The following is a 17,142-nucleotide window of genomic DNA, read 5'->3' on the forward strand; positions in this document are numbered from 1 at the left end:
AAACTTACCTCACTTCGATGTTTACTTGTGCAGCAGCTTTGCCTGTGAGCAGCGTGTGGGGTAGGTGGGAAGATGAAATGGGCTTAAATAACCCTTTGGAAAAGTGTTGCCAATAAGAGAAGACTTTACAACTTGAGTGTAGATTGAGATGGGCTTTATAACGTCGGTAGCCTTTTAATATATGGAATGAGTAGGGGGTGCATTTCAGTTTGGGAAAAGAAAATCATAAGAAAAATATTTAAAGTGAGATTGACATAATCTGTCCAATATATATTATTTAGGGAACTTAGCTATTTTTATTATTTATGCTAGTGAATAAATATCAAGAATATGTCTTGCTTTAGTGCAGTGGTTCTAAATTGGGAAACAATTTTGTCTCCTGGTACACATTGGGCAATATTCTAGAGACATTTTTGTCAAAATTGGGTATTTCTATTGGCAACTAGCATCTAGAAGGCAGAGTCAGCACCATAGAGCAAAGAGTTACCTGGCCCAAAATGTCAATAGCGTTAAGGTTAAGAATCTCTTTTTAATGAAAAAGAATAATTTTTCTTGTCTACAGTAAGTGGAATTCATATATAGTTAAATCCATATAGCTAAAATGAATAATATGAATAAATTAATATATTTTATCATGGTATATAAGAATTTCTGGAGAATTACTCTTTCTGTCCAGTCTATAAAGATTCCAAGAAATATCCGTACATTTTAAGCATTTAAAACATTCCAAGCGTAGACACGGATTACAAAGATATTTTTATTTCCCTCCAAGAAGGTATCATAGAAGTTTAAGTAAAATGACAATGCAGGCAACAACAACACTTTCAGTTCTGTTTTAGATCTGCATTTAGTCTTCTTCATGTTGTTTTGGCATATATTTCTCCCCATTTTCCCATGAATATCAACATCTTTGCAATAAATCATTTTTATTATATGCCAACTCTCAGTTAGCTAGTCATTAATGTACTAAATCAATTGCTAGTACAAAATGTACCAAGTTGATCATCAGTGGATGCTATTGTGCTATCTTCCTGATATCCATTTGGCCGATGGCACTTTCTGATAGTGTCATGCTCCCTTACGCTCCCTTAAAAAGGAAATGTGATTTTAGAAAGCACTATTATACATTTTCAGCCTATGAGAAAAAAGGAAATGAAATGTACAACTTAAATTGGAGACTGCCTAATAAAGGAATTTCAACATAGTGTTAATAAAACTGCATTGTAATTTCAAATGAGGGGAAAGGCGTTCCGTATCTGAGTTCCTAGACAATGCTCAAGTTGTTGTAAAAGCTTTACTCCTTTCTCCCCACAGAATTACTGCCCAAGTTCTGTCTGCTAAACCACACTGGATTCTTCACTAACTTTTTCAGCTTCTGCACTCCCAGCAATTCCCAGGAGTTGTCTTTCAGCATCTGTAGACATAACGATTCTAATTTTGAGCTCTTTCTGGAGGGAGCAGGGGCTGCTACATGTAACAAGTCCTGTGGTACTCTGCCTATTCCTTGGAGTTATTATGAAGGGAGGTAAGCTGAGGTTCAGGTTTTTTTAAATATAAAATTAATACTTAGAAATAAAAGTTAATTACACATACACTTGGAAGAAATGACTGACATTGATTTATATTACAATCCAAATAAACTAGTTGGGGACAAACACCAGGAAGGTTGAGACCTATTACCAAAGAGTAAAATGAAATTTGAGTGGAGACTGTTGTGCCTATGATAAAGGTCTATAGCCTATATGCCTATGACCTCTTCCACAGTATTGGTCAGGGTCAGTCCATCATCCTTTCTTTTAGTAAGTGTTTGTCAGGTTCCTATGTCTCAGACTTTATGTGAGACTCTTGGACACAGGAGTGAATAGGAAAGTGGTACTCACTGCTATCATGGAGTTTATAGTTTCATAGAGACAAAAAGAGGTAGAAATTATTAGTATTGGAATATTTGACTGAGGACTAAATCTGGCCTCAGAAAGACTAGGTTAAAACCCTGTCTCTGAATGAACTTGCTTAACTCACTAAATGCCTTTGAGTCTCAATTTCTTCACCTCTGATGAAAATAATACCTGACCAGCAGGTTGAAGCTTTATGTGGAATTATTTTTATTTTATGCAGATGTATATAGATAAAGCCTCTGGGGAACTTGATTTAAAGTTGCCAGTTTCACCCAAGAGGAAAACAAAACAACTAGTTGACTAGGGAAGTGGGTACTAGATAAGGAAAGAATGGAGAGAACATCTCATTCTCCATATTTCTTAACTGTACCGTGTTTGGACCCTTATCTTGGATATTCTTAGGACAAGAACAACAACTTAAATAAACTTTAGCTATCAGCTAAAACGTCAAAAGAAAACATAACAACATGTACAACTAAAAGTACAGCAATATTCTGTTAGAACGAATATTTCTGCCATCAATGTGCCTGTGTGGAATGTTTGAAATGTGTAGATTCCAAAGATACCTCTTTGCCATAGAGTGATGTTCCAGTGAATGACTGAGAAGGGTCACTGACTAGAAGGAGAACCTTGGGTTTGATGTGGGGTGGGGAGGGAGCCTTTAAGTCTTTCTCACCATATTTAGCCTGACTTGGTAGGCAGCGAAGGTCAAAAGTGTGTTTCAGAAGGATAGTTGTGGTTGCATTATAGAAGGTGCCTTGAGAATAAGCAACTAAGAGATTATGGTAGCAGTCTATGTGAGAGGTGGTGCTTAGTTGAATTGGGGCAATTATTTTGAATGAAATGAAGGAGTCAGATGTTAACGTCATTTTAGAAGTGAAAAGCTAAAACTTAGAGACAGATTGGAAATGTGAATTATGAAGAAAAGACAATAACTCTCATGTTTCTAGCCCAGACAGGTAGAAAAGATGACGACATTAAATAAAATAGGAAAGAAAGGGAGGAAAAATCACAAGTTTTTATTTTAGGTTTTTTTTTGTATTAATTTTTATCTTGCATTTAGGAAAAGAATGATGAAAATAAATTTGCTTTGTAAATATTGAGTTTGAAGTATCTTCAAGGTATTTAAGGTATTTTTGAGGCATTTAAGAGTAGATTTAAGATCTCAGAATGGAGGTTGGGCTCACAGATGAGGATCAGGGAGACACTGACATTTATGTGCAAGGCACAACTATAGGAGGGTTAGAGAAAATCCAGAATTGATTCAGAGTAACTAAACAGGATTGAACTATTTCAAAATATATTACTTAAGAATAGATTATATGTTAACATATAATCAAGAACCTCATATTTTTCATGTTTATACTACTTTCCCCTTGTAGCCTTGAGGAAATGAAGGAATGCATTATAGCTGCCATTTAAACCTTGAAGATAATTGACTTTAAAGGATCTAAGATTAACTAGACTACACGATTAATGTGTGCCATGTGATATGATGGGTGCATATTGAGTGTTTTCAAGACTATATAAATAACTGATAATTCCTTTGCAACTTGGTTTTGACTACATGAGCAATACAGTGGTTAAAGGCCTCACTTCCTTTTGAAGAATTCTAATAAGGGATTTGTAAGGGACACAAGAAGAAAGTCCATAGTGTAGTGATGAGTTGAGGTGGAGAAAGCTAGTGAAAGATACAGAGGAACTGTTTAGAGAGGTGGGTAGGAAATCACAAAAGAATGATGTATTAGACACAAAGAAAGATAATTGCACCGAGGATGTTGCATATGTGTCAAGTAAAGTGAGAAAAAGCTCACTGAATTTGGCATTGAAGTTATGTTCGAGAGAATTACCTGTTTAGGGTAACAGAAGAAGGCAGAGGACAGTAGGTTGGAAACTTATGGAATAATGAGATTTAGAAGCAATAAGGGTAGACTATATTTATTTTTCCAAAATCTTTGATGTAGGAGAGAAAAGATCTGGAAGTATATTGTCAGAATTGATGAAGTTTTGTTCATTTTTCTTAGGATGCCCAATATTTGTTTATATTTGTAAGTTGAGAAAAAACAGCTAAGGCCAAACTAATATTTACAGGTTAAATTTGAGTCTGGGGATTAAAAAATAAGAAATATCTGAGAGCAGTGGGATTGTGAGAATAGTGTAAGGATCCTTTTCCTTCTAAGATAATAGAGGAAGGACTGAAGTATGAATGCATTATTAAATTATAAACATATTTTTTGAATTGTGAGATATAGGGAAGGAAAATGGAAAGACTACATCAAGTCCTCCCCTTTTGTTTTTTTCAGTGAAGTGTGAGTCTGAATTGTGTCCTCAAAAGAGAAGTAGTAAGTAGGGTAGGTGACTTGAAAAAAAACAGTAAATGTTTGAGCAACCATGTGGAGAATGGTGGGTGGAGGGGAAGAATAGGGATTATTATAGTTTGGCCAAGTTAGGAACTAAATGGTCACTGAAGCATGCTAAAGTGACTAATAGCAGAGTATTTACTTTTCCTAATAATAACTTAGGAAACACATTTTCAATTAATTTTTTAAAATGTCTGAAGGAATGAAAAGCTGATGAGTAAACTGGGACTTGAGGGACTAAGATCTCAGAAGAGAAATAAGCCAGGCCGGGCGTGGTGGCTCACGCCTATAATCCCAGCACTTTGGCAAGCCAAGGCAGATGGATTGTTTGAGCCCAGGAGTTCGAGACCAGGCCTGGACAACATGGTAAAACCCTGTCTCTACTAAAAATCCAAAAAGTTAGCTGAGCATGATGGCGTGAACTTGTAGTCCCAGCTACTTGGGGAAGGGGGCTAAGGCATGAGGATCACCTGAAACCAGGAGGTTGAGGCTACAGTGAGATGAGATGGCACCATGGTGCCACTGTACTTCAGCCTGGGTGACAGAGTAAGACCCTGTCTCCAAAAAAAAAAAAAACAAAAGAAAAATAAAAAAGATAGAAAGAAATAAGCTAATATTCTGCAAGCCACATTTTCCCTCAATTAGTTAGCTGCATCTAGGGAGGTTGGAGGGGAGGGATAGGAATAAGAAGTAGCCAAGCAGTGAAGATGTCAAGAATTCAGCAGAGCTTTGCCAATCTCAAAGGACTTGGAGTATAAAGACTGGATTTTAGGACAAAATAAGTTGAATTTGAGAAGCTAAGTTCCTTGAGAGAAAGCCTAGAGAAGTATGCCTGACAGCCAGCACCTTCAACATGAGGCACTAGCCAAATTCTTGATTCATGCAGGGCAACAGCCTGAGAAGCAAACATAAAATACCTGAAGAACAGAAGAGAGTTACTGGCAGTCTCATAAGAGGAAACAAACAAACAAACAAACAAATAAGGAGATCAAAAAGACCAAATTAAAAGGGGCCGAATAAATACCCTTGACTCTAAGTTGGGAGCCTTTGAGTGGCAGTGACCAAGAGGTAGACTAACCTTATAAAGAATGAAGTCAATTTATTTTTAAAAATTTAATAGAGGATCTCTGTCCTACTGTCTCTGCCTGCCAGAGAATAAAGTGGGTCATCTGTGAAGGTAGATCTGGCTCTTCCATAATTTGTCATAAAAAGGGCTGGCATTCAGTCAAAGATTGACTGAATCTTAAATATTCAGTGGCTTGCAGAATATGAGCATAACAAAAAGAAGATCAAGAAATAATAGATCCACAGTATGGGATATGGAGCTTAAAATAACTAAGAGTAATATGTTCAAGAAAATAGATGCTAAGATGGAGGATTTTACCGGGAAACCAAATATATAGAAAATAATCAAATGGAAAATTTTAAACTGAAAAACACGATAAATTAAGAACTCAGTAGCTGATTTTATTGTAGTTTGAAAACAGTTAAAGAGGGAATTACTGAACTGAAAAATTGGTCAATAGAAAATATCGAGACTGAAACACAAAAGACAAATAAGGAAATAAAATATAGAATAAAAAGATAAGGAATATCTGGGGTATGATAAAAAGCACTGAGAAGAGAGCGGGAATAGGGCAAAAGTAATATTTGAAAATATAATGGCCGAGTATTTTCTGTAGCCAATAAAATATATTGAAAAGCAAAAGAACAAGAGTGGATTTCTTAACAAAACAGACAAGAACCATAAGATATTAGTTGATATCCTTGAGGTATGGAAATGAAGTAACTGCCAGTATAATCCTGAAGATGTTGAGCAAAGTTCCAGGACTTAGACTACCTGATATTACAATTTGTCTTAAAAATATTATAATTAAGACAGTTTGGTATTGGCACGGTACAGATGCAAGCTTAAATGATAGATTAATAGACTAATAGACGAACGGATGTCAGAAACAGACTCACACTTATGTGACCACTTGATTAATGCAAAGTTTATACTGCAATGCAAGAGTTAAAGGCAGTATTACCAGTAAATAATGCTGGGTCTATCGGTTACATGGGGAAAAATACTGAATCTTAACTCCTACCTCATACCTCAACCAGTTTAGTACCTGGGAAGTGAAAAGGCTGATAATCATAAAAGCTGCTCTAAGATCTCTGTGTGTAATTAGCAGTATTATTACGTCATAAATGTATCAAAGGAATGACTACATTTGAGAATAGTATTCAGAGGCATTTCTTTCAGCAAATTTTCCTTTAATTTTTGGTCTTACTGCTTCTAGTTAGGTCGTTTCTACTTTGTTGATGATTGAAGCATAACATCTGAACATCAGTCCATCACCTTAAACAGATTGCCAACTAACACACCCACACTTAATTTATTCTTGGATTTATTTTCTCGTGGCCATTTGAAAATGTATTTTATGTCTGGAGATAAATAGAAGTGAATGACTGGACTGGGCTTAATCTAGTCTATGGGCAGATTAACTCCTTGACAGAAGACCAGTAACTTTGTTTCCTTCTCAATGTCAAAATGTTTGTAATTTATCTGTGGGTGTTATTACACTACTGTTCTTTAGTTCCTTGTAATATTATACATTAAGCCTCTGTTCTTCAAATATATGCATAATAATCACCTGTTCAAGTTGTCAAAATGCAGATTTCCAAGCCCATGCTGGAGAATCTGAGTGAAGGTGCTAAGGTTCTGTGTTTTTAACAGGCACTGCAGATGAGTCCGTGAAGGTCATGGTATTTCAAGGGACTATATTTGGGGAAATGCTGTTTTAAGCTCACTGTCATAATATGCTATTATGATAGATTAATGGACTAATCATATATATATATAATGGACATATATAATATATAAATGGACATATTTTATATATATATATATAAAATAGCTATGTCACCATTGCTATTCAGAATGGAAATATTTTGACTACACATTTGGGAGGACTTTCCCCTTTGCGCTTTTTTTTTTTTTTCCATTTATCACCTAAATTGTAACAAATTACTTGTAATCTTTATTTCAAACAAGAGGTTTAAGTTGCTACTGATGAAGGGAAAATAGGCAAATGGAGAATATTTAAAATAGAACTAGGAGTTTAGAAGCTGCCATGAGTTCATGAATCACATGATATATTACTTGGACAAAGCTGAAATGACAGATGGACCTGTTATGACTTCAGAGCAGGCGCTCTTTAACTTCTGAGGTTCAGTAGTAAGTTTTACAACCCTGGAATTCTGAAGCTATTTCTGGTGCATGTAGTTTCATGTCAACTTTATGGGGAGAAAAAAGAACTGTATCCCACACCCCCGATATTTTTTGTTTGTCAAGATTTAGATAAAAGGATGAGATGTAAAAAGGGTTTTTGCCCACATATTACATCTTTGCTTCACCACCTGTTTGGCTGAAAATAATCAAGATTAGGCTGAGTTAGTGACTCAACACTCAATTGCCCTATAGGCGTTAATTCACAAAGCCATGAAATAAGTATAGTGTACAGGAAAAAACAAATTCTACATTTAACTTTTTCTTTAATTCATTTCTTGAAACTTCTCTAAAGTATTGGGCTGTGTTTACTGTCAAAGTGGGCTACCTTCCTTTTCAAATCTTCTAATTCTGTTTGCTACCATGCCAGTGATGGTTATAGATTACACAAAGAAACTGAGCTATGTTATTATTGTAATCCAACTTTAAACCAGCCTTAAACTTCTTTTTATCTTATCTACCACTGTTATAGATGTGTCTTAGCTTACAGTGATTAGAGCTGTTGCAGATTGCAAAATCAAAGTCTGCAGTTTTGGTGGTTTTCCACTGTCTAGCATCCTTTGACATCTTGTCTCTTGCTAAAGAAGCAAGAGGAGAAATTAGAAACATTGCCACTCCTGACATATATTTTAGAAAGCTGACTTACTTTAAAAGTAAAATTAAATAATGCAAATCCAATGTGACTGCTATTAAACTGGATTCTGACTTTTTAAACAAAGTCTGTGGATGTTTTAACATATAAACATGGTGTAGGCATATTGTTTTTATGGTATTTATCATTTTGTCAGAGTTAGAATTTGTTAAACATAAGACCCATTGAGAGTCTAAAATGGCGAGAAGATGGATAGATAATGGTTTGACTCATGCTGCTTCAATTTGTCCCTTCCTTTTCCTGTCTGGTGCCTGTCAAGGAACCTCAATTGTAGCCTGCTTCATCTTGTTTGGGCCAAGAAGACCTCACCCTCTTCTTTCCCAAAGATTCAAGTAAAGATCAAGTCTGAAAAGGCAATTTCCCCACCTACAATTTGACCTTATTTGTGTGTAATAATCTGGGTGACTGAGTTACTAGTCACTGGGGTAGTGTAACTGCTTATCTTTGATTTACCTTGCCTCTAAAATTAGGCTATTAACATTTGACTCACTTCCATAATCCGATTTTTCAGTTTAGTGTTTGGCTCCCTATCAAGGCTAAACTGCTTGTGAATGAGAAGTTCCTGGCATATAGCAGGCACTCACGTATTTGTTGAATGAATGAATGGTGTTTGCCATCTGCATGCTTCCGGTTCCCACGCACTCCTTGTATTCCATGGTGGTTTTCGCTTGGCTTGGTGTTTTTTTTTTTTTTTTTTCTATTACTTCTTGGAAAATGATTAAAAAAAAAAGAGCATTGGCCTTATGAGAAAAATCTGGCCCTATGAGATGATGTAGGGCTATGTTTCGTAACACATAATTTGAAGCATTAATTGAATACTTTCCTTCAAATTACATATTTTTCTTGATAATTTTCTACCAACTGCTATTCTAAATATGGAGTTTTACTTCTGATTTGTAATCCTGAGCACTGGTGATACAGTAGAAACATGGTTAAGGAAAAGAAGCAGTCACCTCCTGGTTGAAAATGTGATAATGTTACCCTATGACATGTTCTCTTCTTCTTTGGCCTGTTTCGTATTATCATCCTTCCCAGTCAATCTTTTTGTTTTCTGATTTGTATTCCCTGGTCCTGTTGAGAGGTAAAGCACTGAGTTAGAAATGGCAATGAATGGCTATTCCCTTTTCTCTAAAATAGGATATCAAAAGTGTGATCAGAAGATGACCTACATCAGTGTCAGCTAGACTATTTTGTTAAAAATTGCAAGCCCTTAGTTCCACTACAGATATGCAGATAATGGGTCTTCAGGAATGAAGGTCGGGGTCTGTGTTTTTACAAGAACCCTGCACATTCATGTCACACTCTCACTTTTGCCCCACAACTCTTTACCAATGATGTGTAAGGTCTAAGCCAGAAAATTAAAGGCAGTCTCAAAGGCTTATACCTCGTTTGTAGATGCTTCCATTTTATAATAACAGCCAGCAAACATACACATGCATCTAAGGAAACTGATGGCTACATAAAGAACCAGGAACAATACTGAACAATTAAGTGAAAGGCATTGATTATGTTTTTTGATGACCATAGTTGTTGTTGACAGAAAACATCTATTTAAAAATTTTTTGGGGGGGAAACCCAATCAATAGGTCAGAAACTATTATTTTTGCTTTTCCTTTATTTTCAATTGTTGGATCTTTTTATTTGGACCTCTGTACTTCTTCTCTCCCTGCTCCCTCCCTCACTCTTGCTCTCACCCTCTCTTTCTCTCCCTCTAATTCCAACTCCTCTTTCTATAGAATCCATACCGTACCTTATGATCTAATTTTTGTTACTGAGGAACATGATGTAATAAGAGAAATGATTGTTGTAGTCAAATGACCCAGGTTCAAGATCTTGACCTGATACTTATTAGCTATGTGGTATTCAACAGACTGCTTAACATCTCTCTGTTCCTGTTGCCTTGACACTAAAGTAAGTACTTACGTTATAGCGCTATTGTGAGGTTTAAATGAGACTAATGTGTGTAAAGTACTTCGCACAGATACCTGTAGTCATTACTTAGTTATTTGTTGTTTTTGTTATTAATTATAATGTCCACATGGAAAAGCACCTGTTAAATGGAAAAGTCAAGTCCTTAGGTTAGGAAACCTTAAATACTGTAATTGTTGCTTTCTGTTGTTAGCTTCTCAAGATGTACAGCTGAGGAATACAAGATATTTGCCCTCAAGTTGTTTATAGTGTTGTAGGAAAAGACAGATAGATATATAATTTCATCCATAAAATATAGTGTGTCCAGTGCTATAAGACGTTAAAGGATTCGGTGGAATCCTGAAAAAGGAGTGACCAATATTTGCACGGTTTGGGTCACTCACTTTGTTGCTAAGTATATATGTAATGGGAGAAAATTAAAATATTTTCTTTATTTGCAATTGTTTTGTTCTATTTCAGTGGGCACACATATCATACCCTGATTCAAGTGGGTATTTATGTGAAACAGACAAAACTGTTACTGGCCAGGCATGGTGGCTCGTGCCTATAATCCCAGCACTTTGGCAGTCCGAGGCGGGTGGATCACAAGGTCAGGAGATCGAGACCATCCTGGCCAACATGCTGAAACTCTGTCTCTACTGAATATACAAAAATTAGCCAGGCATAGTGTCATGTGCCTGTAACCCCAGTTACTTGGGAGGCTGAGGTACGAAAATTGCTTGAACCAGGAGGTGGAGGTTGCAGTGAGCTGAAATCGTGCCACTGCACTCCAGCCTGGCAACAGAGCGAGTCTCAAAAAAGAAAAAATAAAAAAATTGTTACTTCCTAGAGACACCTCATTTCCATCTGAATATTGCCATAATAAATACATGTTGATTTTTAATATGAGTGCCACCCCTTAAAGTTGTTCGGTGCACAATCTGTATAATCATACAAGGCAACTCTATAACAATAAGTGATATTCTTCTCACAATGAGTTCCATTATTTTATCTGATAAAGTAACCAGGATGATTTTTCTGACATTGACAAATATAATCTTTTTTTTTTAAAAAAAAATTCAATCTGTTTTCCTTTTTCCTTTTTACTTTTTAATTTTTGTGAGTACATAGTAGGTGTATATATTTATGGGGTATGTGAAATGCTTTGATATAGGTATGCAGTGTAAAATAATCACATCATTGAGAATAGGGTGTCCATCCTCTGAAGCATTTTTGATTTGTTACAAATAATCCAATTACACTCTTTTGGTTATTTTTAAATGGACAATTACGTTATTATTGACTATATTCACCCTGTTGTGCTATCAAATAGCAAGTCTTATTCATTTTTCTGTTGTGTGTGTGTGTGTTTTTTTTTTGTATCCATTAACCATCCCCACCTCCCCTCCAGCCCCCTACTACTCCTCCCAGTCTCTGGTAATCATCTTTCTGCCCTGTCCATGGGTTCAATTGTTTTGATTCTTAGATCCCACAAATAAGTGAGAATATGTGATGTTTGTCTTTCTGTGCCTGGCTTACTTCACTTAAGATAATGACTTCCAGTTCCATCCATGCAAATGACAAGATCTCATTCTTCTTTGTAGCTGAGTAACACTCCATTGTGTATCTGTAACACATTTTCTTTATCCATTCATCTGTTGATGGACACTTACGGTGCTTCTAAATCTTAGCTATTGTATATAGTGCTGCAATGAACACAGGAGTACAGATATTTCCCCAATAAACTGATTCCTTGCTCTTGAGAATATACTCAGCAGTGGGATTGCTTGATCATGTGGTAGTTCTATTTTTAGGTTTTTGAGGAACCTCCAAATTATTCTACATAGTGGTTGTACTAATTTACATTCCCACCAACATTGTACAAAAGATCCCTTTCCTCCACATCCTTGCTAGCATTTGTTATTGCCTGAATATAAGCCATTTTAACTGGGTGAGATGATATCTCATCATAATTTTGATTTGCATTTCTCTGATGATCAGTGATGTTGAGCACTTTTCATATGCCTGTTTCCCATTTGTATGTCTTCTTTGGAGAACTGCCTATTCAAATCATTTGCTCATTTTGTTGGATAGATTATTAGATGTTTTTCTACAGAGTTTTTGAGCTCCTTATATATTCTGGTTATTAATTCCCTGTCAGATGGGTAGTTTGCAAATATTTTCTCCCATTCTGTGGGTTGTCTCTTCATTTTGTTGATACTTTTTTCCTTTGGTCTGCAAAAAAGCTTTTTAATTTGATGTGATCCCATTTGCCCATTTTTGCTTTGATTGTCTGTACCTATGTGGTATTGCTCAATAAATTTTTGCCCAGACTGTTGTCCTAGAGATTTTCCCCCATGTTTTCTTGTTGTAGTTTTATAGTTTGAGGTCTTACATTTAAATTTTTAATCCATTTTTATTTGATTATTGTATATGGCAAGAGAGAGGAGTGTAGCTTCATTCTCCTGCATGTGCAGATCCAGTTTTCCCAGAACCATTTATCGAAGAGACTGTTTTCCCCCAATGTATGTTCTTGGCACCTTTGTCAAAAATGAGTTCACAGTAGGTCTGTGAATTTGTCTCTGCTTTTAAACCCATGATCTTGTCACTGTCACAGTCCTGGGTGAAGGTCATGCTGGCATTAGCTGGGTGACATTGTTATCATCCTGTAGTAGCTTGACTGAGATGTTGACTGCTGTGAACCTGTCCTCTCTAGATGGATGGAGGAATTCTGAATAAATCACTTAATAAACAATTCTCTCTCACAAGACTATTATGAAGGACAGCGACATATATAAAAATATCACCCTATGATGTTTTTCTATTATGTGTATATTATCTTGTCTCAGACATTTAAATACATTACTACAGATTCATTGAAAATAAACTGACAGCATATATTAATAAAAACATTAGGAACTATGAATCACTTTTCTATCTCCTTCTTGTTTGTGTTTACTATCTGTAGTTGATACTCCAGATCCCTATGTGGAACTTTTTATCTCTACAACCCCTGACAGCAGGAAGAGAACAAGACACTTCAATAATGATATAAACCCTGTGTGGAATGAGACCTTTGAATTTATTCTGGATCCTAATCAGGAAAATGTTTTGGAGGTAAGTGAACCATTTGGATGCTGTTAGATGGTTGTGATTCATGTTGAGAGACATGCTTAAGTTTTTTCTTTTACTGCCTTCTTGTTCCTATTAGCTATAGCTGGAGTTAGCCTGGGCAGCTTGGTAGATTAGAATCTAAATGGTGTCTGTCAAATAATATGAGTGTCTATCAGGACATACAGGAGTTAGGTAGGGTTGGGAAAACTGCCCTCCTCCCCACGTGCTTTGGAGAAAACATATTTTCTGCTGTAAAGGGGAGAATCCCAGTATAACAGAATAAAAATTTTTTAAATGACCTTTTTGAAAAGTGAAAATTAATTTTTCCCAAAATATTTGTATTGACTTTCTACATTAGTATCTTACTCATATTCCAAACTAGAGAAGAGATAAAGTTTAATTTTTGAAAACATGATAACTGAATAAGTCAATCAGGAAAATGTGAAAAATTATTATCTCATAGCAAACACAGTACTCAGAAGGAAAAGATTGGCCGGGTACTGTGGCTCATGCCACAGCATTTTCAGAGCACCGAGGCCGGCAGATCATTTGAAGTCAGGAGCTCGAGACCAGCCTGGCCAACATGGCAAGACCCTGTCTCTATTAAAAGTACAAAAAATTGCTGGAAGTGGTGGCACTTGCCTGTAATCCGAGCTACTCAGGAGGTTGAAGCAGGAGATTTTCTTGAATTTGGGAGGTGGAGGTTGCAGTGAGCCGAGATCCCGCCACTGCACTCCAGCCTGGTGAGTGAGACCCTGTCTCACAAATTAAAAAAAAAGAAAAAGATAGAAGTATTGTTACCAATTAAATATTGAGATCTTCAAATGACTGTTAAATGTCATTGGAGAGCTTCATTTTTTAAATTGTGGTAGAAATTATAGATGTTATTTCCAAAGATCCATGGGAAATTTTATTTTTGTGCTCTACATTTTACTCTATAGATTACGTTAATGGATGCCAATTATGTCATGGATGAAACTCTAGGGACCGCAACATTTCCTGTATCTTCAATGAAGGTGGGAGAGAAGAAAGAAGTTCCTTTTATTTTCAACCAAGTAAGTAACACTGCAGAATTATATTCCAACCTTAGGTTAGATAAAGTCTATTGATTCTGGGAAGTTGGGTTTAACACTTGGAAAATTGTATTTATTTGTTTTTAGAATGTTTGCTTTTTAAAGGAAAATTTTGTTTTTCTTTTTACTTTTTGTCCTAATTTTAAAAATTATTCTGATATCTATAAACTTTGGTTGAGGTATTATATCAAACACTACTGAGGCTTTAATCTCCTTTGTGGCTCCAAATGATGACTTTGGGATTCAGCAATGCCTTTGGACTCCATTGGCAGATTTAATACAAAAAATTGGGGAGAATAAAAAAAGATGCAAAATCTGAGAGGAATGGTGGGGTGTGGAGAGAAAGAGAGACAGAGAGAGAGACACACACACAGAGAGAGAGATAACAAGTAAACTCAATGAAAAATGTTAGAAAATTCAAACTATTCCAAAACCACGTTTAGCAATAAATCTCTCTGGGGGAATAATTTCCGTCTCAGAGAATCCTCAAGTAACTAGGGACAAAGCAGCGAAAGGCCAGAAGGAATGATGGGAGGTTATTGTTATTTTTGACTTTCTGGGTTTGCTGCATTTCTGAAATTTTGATAGTTTATTTTGGAATAATGAAACCTTAGGGAAATTATTTCGTACAGAATAAACTCATTGGATTTTGAATTCTATATGAAACTAATTTAGTAGTTTATAGTAAGAAATGTAAACAACTGGTGGGCCTGTATGTGTAAGGCTGGTTAACATACTAATTTCTTGTTGTTGGGAGAGACAATGTGTTTCCGCACATCTTTAGAATGATTTTCCAAGTACCTCCACTCACCTCAACCTACCTCTCCCTTAACTCTCAGCTACTCCATGTTGCCTTTCCTGTTACTATGCCTAATGAATCTTCCTCCTTTGAGTCTCCATGATAATTATCTATGGTATTCATTGGGACTAAATTATTTATACTGTTCAATTTTTCATTATCCTCTTGTAAACTAAAATCCTCTAGGTCAGAAAACTTGAAATACTGATTAAATGTGCCTACAGAATTAATTACATCGATGACATTTATGGAATGAATGTGTGCCTATTTAGAAACCAGCTTAGCCCAAATGAGCTTCTTGACTAGTCCATACAATCAGAATGGCCTAGGTACCTTGAGGATGCTCTGGTCCATGCACTCCTTGGTGCTTCCACCTGCTGCAGAAAGCATTTCTTCTGTCTCATGCCAAGAGATGCACTCCCCACAATTCTGTCGACCCCTTTTAATGCTATTTCATTCATTCCTTTTACAAACATTTATTGAAGATCTGCTGTACGCCAGCCATTATGTTTTGTTCAAGGAATATAGAGAATAAAGCACAGGAAATTCTTCCGTCAGTTATCTCCCTCTGGGAAGGAGGTGAGTAAGGGTTGAAATGAGAAGTGGAAGTAGGGAGATACATACATGTGATAAAAAGAAATCCCCAGATGGTGAGATAAGTACCAATGAGATATGTATAGAGTGCTGTGGGAAGGCAGAATAAAGAACGATCATTTTGTGAGAGGAGGCCAGGGATGTCTCCATAGCAGTAGCTGATTTTGAACAAGTTGAACGGTGAACTGTGGTTAACACGTTGGCATTGAAAGACAGGCTGTTTGGTATTTAAATTCCAGTTCTGTTCCTTGCCATCTGTTTTATTCTGGGAAAATAACACGTAACTCTTCTGTTCCTCAGTTTACTCACCTATAAAATAGAAATAATATCTTCTAAGGGAATCATTATGTTTAAACAAGTTAATTTTATTTATGTATATATAATATATGCATATGATAATATATAGTATAATGTATATTACATATAAACATATTTAATTATAATTTGATATATTTTATGGTTCAATATATGCTTACATATTATTTAGTTTATATATTAAGCATATAATTCAATACGTGATTGAAAGTGATTAAAAGTATGTTAATACTATAAAGTAATCAAAATAAGTGATTAAATATATTGATACTATAAACACATAGATGTACTCATGTATACATACAGGGCTTAGAACAGTTTCTGGTACATATTAGGCACTATATAAATGTTACTTGTCATTGTTGCTGTTATTACACCTTAAGAAAAGAGAGGATTTCATCAGTAAAGTAGTTATGAGCATTCTGGGCAGAACAGATTGCTGAAGGCCAGAGTCTTGAAAGAAGAAAGCAAGCTGGGGCACAGCAAGATAAACGGCTTGGCAGATCCATTTTGCTGAATCATAGGGAAGAGCGTGTAGAGGTGGTCAAAGGCTAAACTCTTCAGGCCTTAGCTATTGCATGTTGCTAGCATAGGCTCTCAGTAAATGTCTGTTGAGGGCTTTGGAAGCATGGATTGGACTTTCTGAAATCATTTTTTTTCTTTCGTCACTTTAGTCCATGATACACAGACTCCTTATAAGAGAAGATATTGTGGACAACATTCATTTCCTCTCCTCTGTCATTTTTTATGGCTAGATGTGTAATCCCCAGGGCTCTAAAAAGGCTTTCCACATTCCTGAATTTAAAGAAGCTTATGTAACTACTTTTTTAGTGTGCCTGAGAAAACAGTCATCCAAGCAGGCTTTTCTTCATTACTCTGTTTTCAGACTTCTTGGTAGTTTTATCTGAATGATAATCCTTTGAGCTGCAGAGGTAGTTGGGAGAGAAGTAAGCATGATGGCTAAGGGGAGAGTCCCCTGCTTGTTCCTCAGATCATGTGGGAGTGCCCTGTGCAAGCCACCCAGCTATCCAACCTCTGTCCTCAGCTGGGAATCCCAGTCTTCCTGATGATCATTCTACAATGTTTACAGAGGTTGTAAGAGAGAGGAGGTGGTGAGGGAGCAATGGGAGAGAAGAGATGTAAGCCTTGAAGATAGTT

At 36.1% G+C, this 17,142-nt stretch overlaps 1 protein-coding gene across 2 annotated transcripts in view; it reads left to right on the forward strand.

Moving 5' to 3' along the window:
* PLA2G4A (phospholipase A2, group IVA (cytosolic, calcium-dependent)) overlaps positions 1–17,142 on the forward strand; it is a 154,503-nt gene that overhangs the window by 56,520 nt on the left and 80,841 nt on the right. For both annotated transcript variants that reach the window (XM_011999161.1, XM_011999162.1), the window contains exons 4-5: positions 13,058–13,206; positions 14,145–14,258. In XM_011999161.1, the coding sequence (XP_011854551.1) occupies positions 13,058–13,206; positions 14,145–14,258 (263 nt within the window). The remainder of the gene's footprint in view (positions 1–13,057; positions 13,207–14,144; positions 14,259–17,142) is intronic.

Source organism: Mandrillus leucophaeus, unplaced genomic scaffold (assembly GCF_000951045.1).
Source record: "Mandrillus leucophaeus isolate KB7577 unplaced genomic scaffold, Mleu.le_1.0 Scaffold584, whole genome shotgun sequence".
Taxonomy (NCBI): domain Eukaryota; kingdom Metazoa; phylum Chordata; class Mammalia; order Primates; family Cercopithecidae; genus Mandrillus; species Mandrillus leucophaeus.